Below are 16,915 nucleotides of genomic sequence, written 5' to 3'. Positions count from 1 at the left end.
CAGTCAACATATCAAACCAATTGCCAAATTGATTTATTGTATTGGTCTCCATTGTCTACTGGCATAGACATAACCCTAGTTGAAACCCTCCTGTGTCTTTCCTGGGACTACTTCAATAGCCTCTTCACTGGTTTCTGGTACATCAAGTCTTTCCCCTCTCCAGTTCTTCCTATATATAACTGTCAAAGTGGTTGTCGTAAAGCAGGGGTGGCCACATGTGGCAATGGATTCAGTCAAACAGCCACACTTAAGGATCTAGAAGGCTATGTGTAGTCCCAAAGCCACAGGTTCACCACCTTGTCTTAAAGTGTTAGTTTGACCATGTTACTTCCCTACTCAATAAATTCCATTGTTCTCTACCTCTTGAATGAAATATTTCATATTTACGTCACCCTTTTAAAATTTCAATTCTGTGTAAATTGATGATGTATATAATTATTAGTATAGTAATACATGTATGTATATAATTTATAAATAAATATACACATATTAGGGGCATATATTGTTTTCTTAATTGGGGAGCACTGGCTCATACTATTTTAGCTGATTCTGAACTGACCCCTCCCCCAGCTTATTTTTCTCTACATACCACTGCTACAATAACCTTCCTAAAAACATTCCAGAGATCATGTTACTCTTTTTTCTCACCAGTCTACTAAATAAAACCTAAGCTACTTTTCCATCAGTTTTCTACTTTTTTACTATTTCCTTACATGTACTCCACTACAGAGTCCCTGTGCTCTATTCAAACTGAACTCCTTAACTTGTTTCATGACCTTATTAACCTATACTTCTCATACCTCTCTCTATCAATCACAAATCCTTTTTGTTCATTCTGTTTTCTTGGCTTGTAATGCCTATCTCACTCCTATAACCTGTCAAAATACTGCCCTTTGTTTAAAGAGATGAATGCTTCTTGAAATCTCTCCAGTAATAGTCTTATCCTTTGGCAATCTATGGTATTTACCCTCTCATTATTAAATCATGTTTCTTAGAAAATATTCAGCTAAGATAATATAACCAAAGTTCAAATTATATCTTTATTTAGCATTATTAAACACCATTACAACAATGTAACATCTAGTAGGCACTGGGAAGTATAGAAAAATAAAGTTCTTGAAAAATCATCCACAAATTTTTCTTATATACACACACACACTCACTCACTCACTCACACTCTCTCTCTCTGCTCTCAGGTGTGTAAGACTTGAAGACTTGCCTTTTAAACTATCTGTAGAAACTAAAAAACTTCCTCCCATTATCCACCCCATTTTTGGACCATCATGTAAAGGTGAAGCAAAAAGGGTCAACAAATGTGTAGTTCTGCATTTCAAAAACAAATCTGTTTGCATTATCCACTGCAACATATATATATATACACACACACACACACACACACATATAAATTCCAGTTTCCTTCTATTAGCTACGAGAATCAAAAGGAACAAACAAAAAATTACTAAACCCCAGTTTTCTAAAGAATCTTAATTATTTTCAAGTGCTTAATGAACATTTTGAACTGGAAGTCCCATAGGACAGGAGGTGGGTAGAGACTGGAGTGGGTAGACACAGCAGACAGTGATTTTCTTCAAATGCAGGAGTGACATGTCACCCCTATTAGGTTCAACAACTGTCAATGGCTCTCTGTTACCTCCAGGATCAAATATAAAGTCCTATGCTTGGTATTTAAGGTGGCTCTTCACAATATGGCCCCTTTCTATCTTTACAGTCTTCTTTCAAGTTACCTTCTTCTGCGTAGTCTACATACAATCCAGATTATCAGTATTGTCCAGTTTACTGTTCTTTGCATAAAATATTCCAGCCCCAAGGCCTCTTGACATCCCTGCCTTCTTTCCAGACAGCTTAAATGCTACCTTTTGCAGGAAACTTTCCTGGCTCCCCCCCCCCCCCCCCCGCCCCCATCCACTGGAGCCTTCTGCTCTAAAGTTATCTTTCCTCTACTCTCTACTTAGCTTCTGTGTACCTTTTTATTTGGGTATTGTCTGTCCTCCTCCATCAGTATAGTAAGTTCATTGAGGGCAAGGACTCTTTGTGTTTTTGCCTTTCTTATCCCCAGTGTCTGGTACACAGTAAGCACTATAAATGCTTCGTGACTGATTGATTTCTCACTGAGATGGAAAATAGACCAAAAACAATTTAAACCAGATTTATTTACTAAGTGCTAGGTACAAGTTATTTGCTCAGGGAAAATGACTCCTTACAATGTTGACTTAATATTCCAGACACATTCTGACTAGGGTAACAACCCCAAACCTAAATCCTGGAAACTAGTGCTTACCAGTTTAGGGCTGAACTGACCCTCAGGGAGTCCTTAAAAATCTACACTAGAACAACACATGGTTTGCCAGGTTCTACCAGACTGAAAAGAGTTCAGTATAGCTCAAGGAAAAGACTACATCTGATTTCTGAGAACTTACTTAATTAAGAATATGCTCAACATCAAAAAGCTGATTAGAGTGGCACATGAAATGAAGAAAAATAAGTAATGTCCTCAGTGCTACGTTGCCCCTACAATTTCTTTAACAAGGGTAGCAGAAAAGTGGATAGAGGGTGTTAAGAGATCATGGTTTTTAAGCTATCCATAAACATTAACTTAGCCATTGGTACTTTAAACATGGGATCTCTGTAAAGTAACTGAGTGGACATACTACTTTAAGGAATTTAACTGTATCAAGCTTGACATCCTATAACTAAAACTGGAAGAAAAAACTGAGTTGCAGCTAAATGAAAGGATTGAATGAAAGCAAATAAAGGAGTTGGCAGTTAGGGTTTTATTCTGTATCCAAAGGCAACAAGAAATATTATTTAATGGGATATTTGATCATCTTAGACTGGAGGGCTCAAAAGAAGCATTTTTTAAAACAAGTTGTGTTGATGGCTTGTTTCTGTACCACATTCATTTCTAAATTTACTCCTCCCAAAACCTTTACATATCAAGACTTCTCTCAAAACACATTTTTAAAATAATTTTTCAGCAAAACCAACAAATATCAACTACACCTAACAGCTTATGTAATATTCTATACCCATAGTCCCCACAGGCCTCCAACAAAAGGAGGGAAAGAAGTTTATTTTCATGATAAGCATCTGCAAAAATATTACCATGAAAATAATTTTGGCATATATAGCAACATCTTATTACAGAAGATAAAAGAGACTGAGAATGTCTATGAAGAACTTGATGATTCACCTCGAATAACATTTACTTTAATATTCCTTGATTTCAATGAAAAAGGTGGGCAAAGGTAAGACAAAAACTACTTTAGGAAATATGGTTCAGGAATGAGAAGAGAGGCTCAACAGTCTGTAGACTATGAAGAATTCTCATATACAATATGAATGATTTCTTAAAGAAAAGAGTTGGGAAATATAGGACATGGCAGACGCCAAATATTATCAAAAATAACTGAAATTGATTCTATTTTAATAGAAAGAAAACTCTGGATTACTGATGTGGTATTTATTCCTGAATCATTGAACAACCAAAACACAGACTTGTTAGAATAAAAATTTCAAAAAATTATTACCAAAATAGCAGAATTAAAATCAGAAGGAGCAATGCCAGATTGACCTATTGAATCAAGATGATAATGAAGACAAAGAGAAAACAGATAAAAGAGTAAGTCAACACCTATTACAACCACCTCTTAAAGATATTTATAAATCAACTGTTATAACTAGAAGACAAAAAAAGCTTTGCCTCAGTAAGACTAGATCTCCTTATCAAGCAGAGATAAAGAAGTCAAAATAACTTGTTTAGGATATAAATTCATTCTTAAATGTCATAGAGTAAGGTAGTGCAAGCAGCACTAGCCTCATAAAACAGAAATTGTGAAGGGAAAAGCAAACTTAAAGCTTAAAAGCAAAATTATCCTGAAGGCATTAAAGGATAAAATTAGAGGACAAAAGAATGAAAAATGGAAAAGACCTGAAGTTATTACTCTAAAAAATTCTTTTCATCATCAATGACAATGGAACCAACACATTTGAATATCACAGGCCTTAATGTAGTGTGAGAAAATAGCTATGTCCAGTGAGGAAAACAACAGGGAAAAAAAGCAGCAGGACTAGACAAAGAATAGATATGTGCTAGGAGAAATTTTGAAGAATCAATTCTCATATAGGAAAAATACCAAAGACCCACAAAAAAATTAAAATATTACCCCAAAGAGCTGACCAACATAATATCAATAACTAGTAATACATATGCCTACTTTCCTGTATCTACAAAATTTTTCTAAGATTTTTCTACACATACGCTGAGAGCATCAATGATGAAAAGTAAAAGAATGAAATAGGCAGGCTTCTGCAAAAAATAATGCATGGTAAGTCATACATTTACATTCACCCAATTAACTGAAATGTGCAGAGAAAACAAAATCCCATTGTGCTTTCTGTTTTAGACTGCAAGAAAACCACCAACAAGATTTTTCTTATTTATGTATCAAAATCATACAAGATTCCCTGAAAGATTAGTTCAATGACCTTTTGCTTATGAAGATCAAGTAAGGAATATAATAGGAAGACGTTCACTTTTGGTCTTTCCCAAAATAATGGACTATATCCAGCAGAGTCTAATTTGAAGAGACATTTCCTGTAGATGTTAATTGCATGTGCCATTATACTACTGGTATCAAGAACACAGGAGAGCCTCTTAAATGAGATCGGTAATTAAACGAGTTTAGCCATTAAGCGTTATTAAGTACCTACTATGTGCCAGGTGCAGTGCTAAGCAATAAACAGTCCCTGTTCTCAGGCAACTAGCTCACTGCTGAACCCAACTATCCACAGAATTAATTATCCACAAGTGAAAAATGGCTATCGTCTAGACTATGAGGTACAGTTGGATAGATAACCTGTAGAATTAGTCTATGAGAGTATACATCTTGGATAGACATAGTACATGAACAGTGATTTGGGCCTATTGCTTGCTGAAGAGAAAAAAGAGAGTTGGCTAGATTGCTTTTGGGAATGATCGCAAGCTAAAAGAAAAAACCTATTAACATTAAGCATTACTATTCTTCAGGTTATGCTGTATGACTGTAAATCAGGGAATTCCACACCCTCCAAAGAACTAAAAAGGTTACTCAAAAGGCAAAATTATGGTGAGAGTGAGCAGGCTACTTTACTTTATAAATAAAGAAGTGCCAATTATGTCATCAAAAAGAGGTATGATTAAAAAAGATGAGCACATTACATAGCAAGAAATAGGGAAAATCAGTAGACAGCTTGTGTGATCCACTAGTATTGAATATCTACCCTGCAGTACACTGAGTGGACTCCTTGTCGAAGTTTTATGGGATGTAGTACAATAGGATAGTTGGAATGTGAACAGGATCACTGGAGGGAGAGATACGTATGAAAGTTCACTGAGCATCTGTGTTTTAGAATTCATAGTGAGTAGCAGGAGTCAAAAAGGAACTATTAATACAAAAGAATCCCAGATAAGAACTACCAACAGATAAATGATAACTAGTCAAAAACAAGCATTTATGAAGTGCCTACTAGGTGCCAGGCCCTGTGCTAAATGCTGGAAATACAAAGAGAGGTAAAAGCCAGTCCCTGCTCTCAAGGAGCTCACATTTTAACATTGGAAACAATATATGAAGAACTATGTACAAACAAGATATAGACAGGATAGATTAGAGATAATCAACAGAGGGCCTATTTCATATTTTTCAGGAAGCAATCACGTCTTTGATAAAATAAGATCACTATTTATGGGGCTTAATCCTTAAGCTCAGCTTCTTACGGGGAAAATGAAAACTTTCAAAGTTAACATATGACCAAGTAGGTTTAAATTCATAATAACTATTTAATTTCAAGGGATTAAAGCAATCTTTTAAATGCTAATAAAACTAGTAAGTTGATAGTAGCCTTAAAATATGCAAGTTATTTTTTAGATTTGCTAAACCATTAACAGAAAGAGGATTGTACTTGTATAGACCCTGATTTCTACAGTGCTCAAACAAGTTAAATCCCTCTTGTTTTATAACCTCAAACTAGCACAAGCTAGAAAGATTTGTCATTTCCTGAAACAGCCCTGTTACTGAAAACAGAAAAAAGCTGTATTTCAAAACAGTCCTTTATTTAGCAAATCCAAAGTCTTTCGCACATTCAGATGTTCTAATCCAAATAAATTCTCTTTAAGACATAAGAATCACTGAAACAAGATGCTAAATGTCTTTAATTTTCAAAATTTATCCAATGCCACATCTCTTGCCAGTTAGATTAAGATAAGTGCTCTTAAAATATATTTTGGAATTTGACTCTCATATTTTTCAAGTAAATGCTCACTAAAAGAGGATCACAGGAATTTAGAATTGGAAGGGTCCGTATGGGTGGTTCATCCAGTACAACTTAATCATTTTATAAATGAGGACATAACATAAACTAAAGTAAGATTCAATAAAACAAGGGCTATTTTTTGAAAGGAAAAAAAAACACTGCATTCCTTACATCCTAAAAAATGAACTTCTTCAATAATATTTGTTTGAAGTAGAAACTATGTGCTGTTCTTTTTTCTGTGAAGACAGCACCAGTGACCCTTTTCTAGGAGCGCATGTATGAATACTTTCTGGAAAGTGAAAAATGATCTGGTACAGACAGATTATAGAATTTAGAGGTAGAAAGGACCTGGAAGATTTTAGCCAACCCTTTCATTTCACAAAGGAAGAATATTAGGCCTAAAGATATTAAGTGAATTGCTCAGGATCATAAAGGTAGTAAGTAGCAGAGGCAGAATCTGAACATAGGTTCTCTGACACCAAATTCATTGCCACCCTTATACTCCTTTACTTAGTGCTATTATATAGTGTTTCCCAAAATTAAAGCCTCATTAAGATAAAATTTTCACTTAAATCTGAAATACTCTTCACATCTTTCCCATGTTACCCCTAAAAAGAAAAAGTATAGATAAAGGAATCGACTAACCCAAGTACAAAAAGGATTCTCTTCTTTTGGAGGAGGGGGAAGAAAGAAATGTTTCATCAGAGCTAATAATCAAGTATCAAGGCTATAAGCTTGGTTATAGGATTTCCTTCTGTCCCTTAATTTTCTCATTTTAAAAAGAAAATGCTACCTACCTTCCAGATTACAAGAAGCAAGGAAGGTAAATGAATATTTGCAAAGCAGGAATGAGGTATTGTAATCAGAAAAAGGCTCCATTTAGAATCACAGAACTGGAAAAGAGGTTATCTAATTCATAGCCTTTAGGCAAGACCACACCTATACTATTTCAGACTAAGGAAAATCTCTCTGGTTTTAGTTCAATGTGTAACAAACTTCTTTAAATTCTTCAAATTGCAGTTCACTCCTCAGGCTCATGATCACAGAGTTAAATCTGGAAGGGGGCTTCAGGATCAACCCTCTCATTTAACGGATGAAGAAATGGGAGTTGGCACTGGGTCACACAGCTACTACGTGCTAGGCTTCAAACTCAAGAATCCTCTAGGTCCAAATCACGTGTGATCTTTCTACTGCACTATATTGGCTTTCCTTTTTCTGCCCTCAAAGCAGCTCAGAGTTCTATCTAAAGTACCATTTATGCCATTCCTCAAACTTCCCAAAGTTACCCCTAAAAAGGCCCTTACCTTTCCAAATAAACACAAACAGTTTTGTGGCTGATTTAAATTGTTTGGAAAGCTTAGTAAAGTAGAAGATCTTAACCTGAAGTTCCAAAGGAAATTAAATTCCATGGTTCCTACTTAGACAAGACTTGTATAGAACTAAAATATAGGAACAGCAGTAATGTGCAAGAACTTCCCCAAAATAAGCGAGCAAATGACAGACCAGACGGCACACATGCAACAATCTAAGTCCAAGCTGCAACAGGATAACCACAGAACCAGGATCTGCCTCATCTTTATTTGTGATTGGCTGTCTTCAGAAGTATTCAGCCTATGAAAAAGAATGCTATAGAAACACTAAGAAAGAGTACTGTTCCCAAATTCTTTTTTCCAATTTTCAGTCCCATTCAGCCACATGTTTCTCCAAACATAGGTTTGGCAAACATGTTCTTCAACCCCTACAGAGGGAATGCTGAGCTGAGACCACCCATAAAAAGAGCATTCCATTCCTTTCAGAGTCCAATGAATGCAAAAGGCTGCCAGAATTTGACTCTATGATTCATAAACTTACCCCATCTCTTCCTCTCCCAATCCTGTAATGATAAATCTGGACAACTGAAGTGTGATCCACTCCAACCCTAACTTCCCCTTCCTTCATCTATATCCATCTTGATTCGACTCTTTACATGTCTCATTCTAGTGCCTTCTACTGTGCCCTCTGAAAATCCTTTTCCATGGTTAAACGTTCCTTCATTTTAGATATCTTGCTCTTGGGTTCCTTTCATCTACTTTCAGGGGCTCAGCTACGCTGATGATGAAAATGCATCACTAGCTACTCTCTCCACAACTGGTTATACTTTCTCTCATGCTACTGGACACAGTGATCCTTCAAGGGAAGTTGGAATATTCCTTGCTCCCCAATGCCACTTCTACTCTACCTCTAGCAGCATCACTACGGAACCTCTCCTTCTTTGAGGTTTGCCATTCAAATTTATCACCCAATTGACATGTTAGTAGCAATTTTATACTGGTCCCCAAGACATTCTCCCCCCGTCATGGACTTCAGTGCTTAGTTCAGTTTTTCCTTTTCATCTCTACTCTGCTGATGTCATGTTGATGCTCCCTTCAAACAATCTCACCTTGTAATTCCACAATCTTCTCTACTCTCATGAATACTTCTTCAGGTCACCTAGGCTGTACACACAGGGAAGGACATTCATTTGATCTCCCCATTACCCACAAGTGTTTCACTTAATCAAAACCTCTCAAATTCCTTTGTCAGTCATAGTCTCCTCTCCCTGTGCCCTAATCCTCCTGCGCCTATTCTTCATTCTCAATGGCACCTCCAATTTCTCCATTCTTCAGTATTTTCCCAAACTTCTCTACCTTTTCTCTGACCTCACTTTTTACCTTTTCAACTCTACATGGCCCTCTAATCTTGAATCCCTTGCCCCAACCCCCATGCCCAACCCCAATACTTAAATATATCCCTCTTTGGCTCCTATTTACTAGAGGCAGAACAGAGCTTGAGGAAATCATGCAGCTGAGTCAAATGAGTCTTCTAGACATTTACATTTATCTAATCTTAACTGGCCTCTGACCTTAGCATGAAGGACAATCCTTTCATTCTTCCTTAATCAATTCTCTAGGCCACTCGGCATTCTAAATTTACCAATCTCTCCTAAAATCTCCCACTGTCCCTTCCCTCTCACAAAAAGATTCTGCCTCATACTTTAACAAGAAATAGAGACCATTCTCTGTGAGATCTTGTTTCTCCCCTTGTCTAAATCTCCAAAACCCTTGATAACTATCATCCCTTATTCTATCCTCCTTTATTTCAGTGTCTGATAAATAAGTGACCTTTCTCTTAGCCAAGACCAACCCTTTACTCTTGGTCCCATCTCTTCCCTTGTCCAGTCCAGAGTTTCAGGTTTCTGAATGCACAACAATCAAACCTTCAAAATCAAACCTGTAACGAATCCAAGCAGCTTGCCCTGTGTAGCAACTTCACTGCAGCCTAGGTTCTGAACACAAAGGCCATGAAGGCCAGCCAGAGCTGCCCGAAAACGGATACAGCACACTGCTCCACATTATCTCCACCCACCACCCACCTCTCTTGCTAATAAACTTTAATCTCTATCTACTGGTTCCTTCTCTGCTGCCTACAAAAACATCCAAATCTCCTTGATCCTCCCAAAAACTCTCAAAAGACTATAAATCTGTTTAATATATTGTTCTATTTATTTCTCAACAAAACTTCCAGAAAGAAAAGTTGCTTATACTCATTGTTCCACTTCATCTTGTTTCTTTTCAGATACTTACTCAGCCCTAACCTCTCTCCTGACCTCTAGTCTCACATCTTCAACTGTCTATTGGACATCTCAAACTGGATATCTCACAGGTGACACCTTAAAGTCAAAATGCCCCAAACTGAAGTCATTACATTTCCCCCAAATTGTTCCCTCTTACTTCCCTATTACTGTCCAGAGCACCACCATCCTCCCAGTAACCCAGGCTTGAAACCTAGATATCATTCTTAGATTTCATTCCTCTGTCACTCACCTCCATATAACCAATGTAGCTAAGTCCCACTGATTCTACCTTTGCCAACATCTCTCCTATATGCCTCTCCTCTCTTCCCTCCTCTGACACTGACACCACCATAGTGCAGGTCTGCATCATCATCATACCTGGCATACTGCAATAGCCTCTGATTGGTCTCCACACTCTAGTCTATCATTCACTTAGCTTTCAAAGTGATCTTCCTAAAGAACAGGTCAGACCATGTCACTCTCCTATTCAAGAAACTCTAATAGTCATTATTAAACTCTCACTTCCAAGATTAAATTGAAAATCCTATTTGGCATTTAAAACTCTCATAATTTAGCCCCTTCCCACCTTTCCAATATTCTTATACCTTACTCCCTCCTCTCATACCTCTAATACTCTGAAATCCAATGTCACTGGTCTCCTTTCTGTTCCTTGCACTGTTCCATGAGGCTGTCCCTCATGCCTAGAATGGTTTCGCTCCTCATCTTCAGCTCTTGACTTCCTTCAAGTCTCAGCTAAAGTCCCTCCTTCTGAAAGTAGCCTTTCCTAAAATCCTCTATTCCCCCCAATGCTAGTGGCTTACCTCTGTGATTATCTTCAGTCTACCCTGTTTATATTTCGTTTGTATTAGGCTGTGAGTTCCTTGAGAGCAGGGAATGTTTTTTGCTTTTCTTTGTATTGCCAGAGCTTAGCACAGGGTCCGTAGTAGGCACTTAAATGCTGGCTGCCGCTTATGATCTCAAACCTTTGCAATCTAGTTTCTAACCTAATTATTCAACTGGAGTCATTCTTTCTAAAGTTATCACCTCTAAAATTATGATCTTTTAAATGTCAGATCTGATGGCTTTTTCTCAATCTTCATGCTTCTAGACCCCTCAGCAGCATTGACACTGTTGACCATCCTACTCTCCTGGATACTCTCCTCTCTTCTGCACTGATTCTCAGGAGAGAGGTCCTGTCTGACCAGTCCTTCTCAGAGTCCTTTGCTGGTTCATCTTCCACACTGGGACCTTCAAACTCTAAAGCTTTGTGTTCAACCTCTCCTAGTCTCTTAATTTGATGGCCCCACCAGTTCTCATAGATTTAATTATTATTTGTACACAGATGACTCTCAGATTCATATATTCAATTCCAGTCCCTTCTGAGCTCCAACTACACACCTCTAACTCTGTAATGGACATTTCAGACTAAACATCTCAGAGCATCTCAAACTCAACATGTTCATGAACTCAACTTTTTCATTATCTTTCTTCTAAAATTTTCCCTCCTCCTACTCCCAAATTTCCCTCAAGAGAAATAGGTAAGGTACTACCACCTTTCCAATAACTCAGCTTTTCAACCTTGACATTCTTCCTCATTCCTCTCTCTCCCTCACCTCACATATTCAACCAGTTGCCAAGTCTTTTCTTTACTTCCACAGTATCAGTGCCCTTCTCCCTGCTTACAACACAACCTAGGTTAGACCCTCTCTCACAGACAACTGCAAAAGGCTCCTAATTGGTTTCTCAGTCTCACAACTCTCCCCTCTCCAATACATCCTCCACACTGCTGCCAAATCAGTTTTCCTAAAGTGCAGGTCTAATCATACTACTCTCCTACTTAACAACTGCAATGGCTCCCCACTGCCCTGAGGATTAAATATAAGCTCATCTGTTTAAAGTCCTTTACAATATGGTCCCAGTCTACTTGCCAACTTTTATTATCTATTACTCCCTCCTTCTCATGCTTGTTGGTCCAGTCAAACTGGCATTCTTGCTATTCCTCACACAAGACACTCATTTCCTGTCTAGATGCCTTGTACCAACTGTCCCTCATGCCCAAAATGTATTCTCACTTCACCCCTACCTCTCCGAATCCTTTATTTCCTTTAAAATTCTGTGCACACAGAACTTTCCACATGAAGCCTTTCCTGATCCACCCAACTGCTAATGTCTTATCCTCTAAAAACAGAACTTGTATTCAGTCAGTATATGTATGCTATTTTCCCAGGTGAAAATGTAAACTCTTTGAGGGGAAAGACTGTTTCATTTTTTTTATTACTGTAGCCTCATCACCTAACATAGTGCCTGGCACACAGATATTTTCTTTGATATTAGTGGAGATGATGTTGATAGGAATATTTGAGAAAAGGCTTATTTCTTTTCATTTCAAGTCACCAACCCTTAAAATAGTTTAACTGTAGTTTCTGGCAAAAATGTTTAAGGAATGGAATTCCAAAAATATATGTCAAAGAAGACATCACTTTTTAAATACTAAAATAGATTTAATTCAACAATTCATGTTACAATAGCTAGCATTTTGAATGAAAGCTATTATGATATTAGGCATAACCTACAATGGATTGTTTTAAAAACAGATCCTTACTAGATGATTCCAGCTCAAAATTTTATTTACCAAAGGAACAAAAACAACAAACAAGAACTGCTTCAGATTGGTATAGTCAGACAAAGGAGGCAGAAATACATATTTCACAATAGAGAGAATATTAAACATATTTCAGGATCATTTTTAAGTCTAGTATTACCTTAAGGGTATATTATTTATATATCTCTCTTACATCTTTAGGTAGAAAAGCTAAAAAAAACCTAAGAAACCTAAAAAAACCCTTAGAAAACCTAAGATAGAAAATGATTTCCTGGCATTTTCTAGCAGATGATTCTAGAGATTATGTTTGAGAAAAAAAAAAAGTCCATGGAAAAACAGCAATAATACAGATTCTCAATTTAGTCTTATCAGCTGGTTATAGGTTTGCTTCTGAATTTTACATGTTACAAATATCCAAGAGCAATACTTGTACACACTTACAAGAGATAGCAGCAAACAGCACAGGTAATCAACATGGTGATGATAACACTAAAAGAGAAAGAAATAAAGTCAGTCAGTCACATGATAGACAACTGTTACACTGAACTATAGCACTTCTACTGCATTGGTTTTGGTCATTTCTAAACTGTCAGGAGCTAAGCCACAGGACCATGTAGCAGTGTCTGTGTGCTTAATACACTGCAGTATTCTGCATGGCTGATCAACACAATATATACTTAAATATTTAAATATTAGGAGAAAGATATACAGGGTGCCCTCAAAATCTTAGTGAAGATGTAACCCAGTAAAGTTTTAAGTTACTAAAACTTTAAACTGCACTAAGACTTTTGAGACACTGTATTAACCAGTCAGTATTCATCTCTGATCCCCTCCTGACTGGTGAATCTAAATAGATAAGCCAAATGGTTATAAAGTGAGGTAAATTAACTGGAAATTAAACTGCTTCCATTTGCATAGAAAAAAATGATGATTGTGTCATGTTAGAACAGAAATGCAAAAAAATTAAAAAACACTTGTAGTCTCAAAGTCAAAACTTCTTGCCTATGTTCCATTCTTCTTTATTTATCTACACTTAGATATCCTCAAACATAATATCTACAATTAAATTAATCCTCTTTTATATCATTCTCTTGCCACATTCCCCTTTCCATTGCAGAGTATTACAGAATTGCAGATTTAGGGCTAGAAGAGGCCTTAAAGTAATTTAGTCCACCTCCAACCCTTCACTTTTATAGATTAGTGAGGACCAAAGAAGCGACTTGTCTAAGATCACACAAGTAGTAATAAGGAGAGTTGGGATTTATACTCATGTCCTCTGCCTCCAAAGCTAATACTCCTTCCACTGTGACTTGCTGCCTCTATTCATGTCACCAATATTTTCAGACAATTTTGATTCTTCCTTTTTTTCTTCATTCCTGAAATTCAGGAATCAAATTCTATTGACTGTTCCTATGAAATGTCCTTCTATCTCTGTGCTGCTACTTCACCACCACTACAATTCAGTCAGTCTTATCACCTCAGACATAAAATAGAGGGGCAATGACGTGGCACAAAGCATAGAGTGCTGGGGCTGGAATCAGGAGAACCCAAGTTTAAATCTTGCCTCAGACACTTACTAGCTAGCTGTGTGACCCTAGGCAAGTCACTAAACTTCTGCGGTTTCCTTATCTACACACTGAGGATAATAATAGTATCTATCTCCCAAGGCTGTTATGAGGATCAGATGTATCTATTATTATTACTACCATAAGCCTTCCTAACTTGTAATCCCTCCAATTCCTCTTATACCCTGCCATTACAAACTTTTCTTTTTAACTTTTACTGAGTTCAAAAACTGATCATTTCCCAACAGAACCCTTCCCCTTGAAAAAAAGAAAAAACATTAAGAGCAACCAATTGAGCACATAGCAGAAAAATGAACCACATTCCATACCTATATTCCCCCACTTCTCCCCTGTCTATTGGGAGATGTGTTTTATCACTCATTCTCCATATTGATCATTATATTTCACCAGAAGATGGCTGCCTTTTGGTATTGTTTTCATTTACATTATTAAATGTACGGTTATATATGCTATTATTTTCTTGTTTTTACTCATATTACTTTGAATCAATTAATACAAGTCTCCCCATATTTCTGTGAAATTTTTTCGATTTTCTTTTTTTTATAGTTCAATGGAGTCAGAGTGCCTAGGTTCAAATCCTGACTATAATGCTTATACCTTGTGTGAGCATGGGTAAGTCAGTTAACCACTCTGGGACTTCAGCTCGCTCACTGTAAATTGAAAGGGCTGGACTAGATAGCTTCTGAAGTCCCTTTCCCACTAACGATCTATGAACCTAATTTTACATACCACAAAATTTCCAGCCATTCCTCAATTAAAGGGCAGCCACTTTGTTTCTTGCTTTTTGTTATCATAAAAAGTGCTATATCTAATATTTTCATATATACGAGTCCTTTCTGTCTTTGACTTCTTGGGGCATATGCCCAATAGTGGGACTACTAGATTAAAGGGTACGTATTGGTAATTCAGTAACTTTTCTCACATAATTCCAAATTATACAGCCTTACATTAAATGGACCTATTTATGACAATATCAATGAATGATATATCAGACTTGTCTTTAAAACGATTTCTATTTTTCAGAAAATCATCCTTGCCAATGAGGAGGTATGAAGTGAAATCTCAGAATTGCTTTCATCTGTATTTCTCTTCTTTGTATCCCAAGTGCTTAGCACAACACCTAGCACATAGCAGGTACTTAATAAATGTTTGTTAACTTGTCTTGGTTGGTAGTTCACAATTCTTCCACTGAAAACTATTTGTTCATTTTCTTTGTTCACTTCTCTATTGGGAAGATTAATCTTTCTAAAACTCCTTTCATTTTGTTAATCCTCTGCTTGGAAACCTTCAGTGGCTTCTCACTGCCCAGAATACAAAATAAAAATCCCTTAGCGTAGAATATGAATTTATCATCCGGTCCTATCCCACTTTATCTCCCACTACTAACCGAAAACAACTCTCCCCAGCCTCACTGCCCCACACACTCTCATTCAATATGTTCATTCCTAACTCCAAATCTTTCTTCATGCTTCCATCTCAGTGCCCTTTCATCAAACCTCCATCTATTTAAATCTCACCATCCTTCAGGATGCGGTTTAAATCCCATCTTTTCCAAAAGGCAGTTTCAGACTATTTTGGCACACAACTCCTATAAAACTATCTATATCACTCACTTTGATACTTCATAGCTTCCTGATCTGTTACTTAACTGTTTTACAAATGTGTATGTGTCTATAAGTATCTGCCATCTCACCAAATCTATAATATATATAATATAATATATAATATATAATATAATTGCTATAATGTAACCAGAACACTCATTTATACAAATAGTCTCTTAATAAAGTTTTACAAAGTATCTTCCTGCTCTGAGACGTAGGTCATACAAGTATTAATAATTCCTGATGGATGGGTGTTAAGAAACTGAAACTTAGAGAAGAGATGGGCCTAGAGACAGACAGGTGTTAGGTGTGGAAGCACAGATTTAAATCCAATCTTATGACTATAGATGTTGCCCCTCTGGTTCCTGGAGGACAAGGATCCTAGACTTATCTATCATTTGTCACCTCTTTTTTAGTAATGCAAATACTCAAATGCTTGTTGAATGAATGAAAATAAGTTATATGTGAGAAGCACATACTATCTAAAAATTCTAAGATTTCTCACAATGATTATTCCCCAAGAGTGTGAACAGGCAGAACTTACAAATATTTGGAGAGGGAGGGGTATGCCTTCCTCTTGTCTTCTCAGCCACATCCTTAATGGCTGGTACTGTGTCACCATCATTTTTCTATCTACTCCCTATATCTTACATAGAAGAGACCCTTCATGAACTGGCAGAATGATATAGTGCAAAGAATGCTAGACTTTTAAGTCATATGAGGCAAGGGTCCAAATCTTGCCTTTGGCATTTATTTATTATGAGAACATAAATAAAGTTACTTAACTTCTCTAAACCTCAGTTTCCTCATCTGTAAAATGTGGATAATAACAGTAGCACCTACATTATAATGCTGTTCTAGAGATAAAATTAGATTATGAATGTAAAACATGAGACTCATCTAAGAATGCAATAGGAAATGACAATTATTATAGCTACTACTCTTTATTAAGTAAATATGTTCAGTCAGGTTGTGCCTAAAAGTACCTAAAAGGTAACTGGAGTTAACTGTAAATCAAGCATTGTGGGGTGAAAGAGAGAAGAAATAGTAGAGGGAAGGTGATATTTTCAGGGTTTGGGAAGGCCACGGACTAGTGACATAATAGAGGACATAAGATAAAATCTTTAAAGATAAACTCTATTTTTATAATTGTGCCAAGGGGCAGACTTCATTTCAGGAAAGAAAAAGACTTTCTTTTTCCCATTTAACACACAGCACAGTT

At 36.7% G+C, this 16,915-nt stretch overlaps 1 protein-coding gene across 1 annotated transcript in view; it reads right to left on the bottom strand.

Annotated features, from left to right (window-relative positions):
• The window catches only part of ATP6V0E1 (ATPase H+ transporting V0 subunit e1), a 44,962-nt gene that overhangs the window by 24,462 nt on the left and 3,585 nt on the right, over positions 1 to 16,915 (bottom strand). The window contains exon 2 of the mRNA XM_072630984.1: positions 12,945 to 12,992. Within this exon, the coding sequence (XP_072487085.1) occupies positions 12,945 to 12,992 (48 nt within the window). The remainder of the gene's footprint in view (positions 1 to 12,944; positions 12,993 to 16,915) is intronic.

The sequence above is a fragment of the Notamacropus eugenii genome, chromosome 1 (assembly GCF_028372415.1).
Source record: "Notamacropus eugenii isolate mMacEug1 chromosome 1, mMacEug1.pri_v2, whole genome shotgun sequence".
NCBI lineage: Eukaryota > Metazoa > Chordata > Mammalia > Diprotodontia > Macropodidae > Notamacropus > Notamacropus eugenii.
Note: the sequence above shows the minus strand (reverse complement) of the source record. Positions and strands in the feature narration are given on the sequence as shown.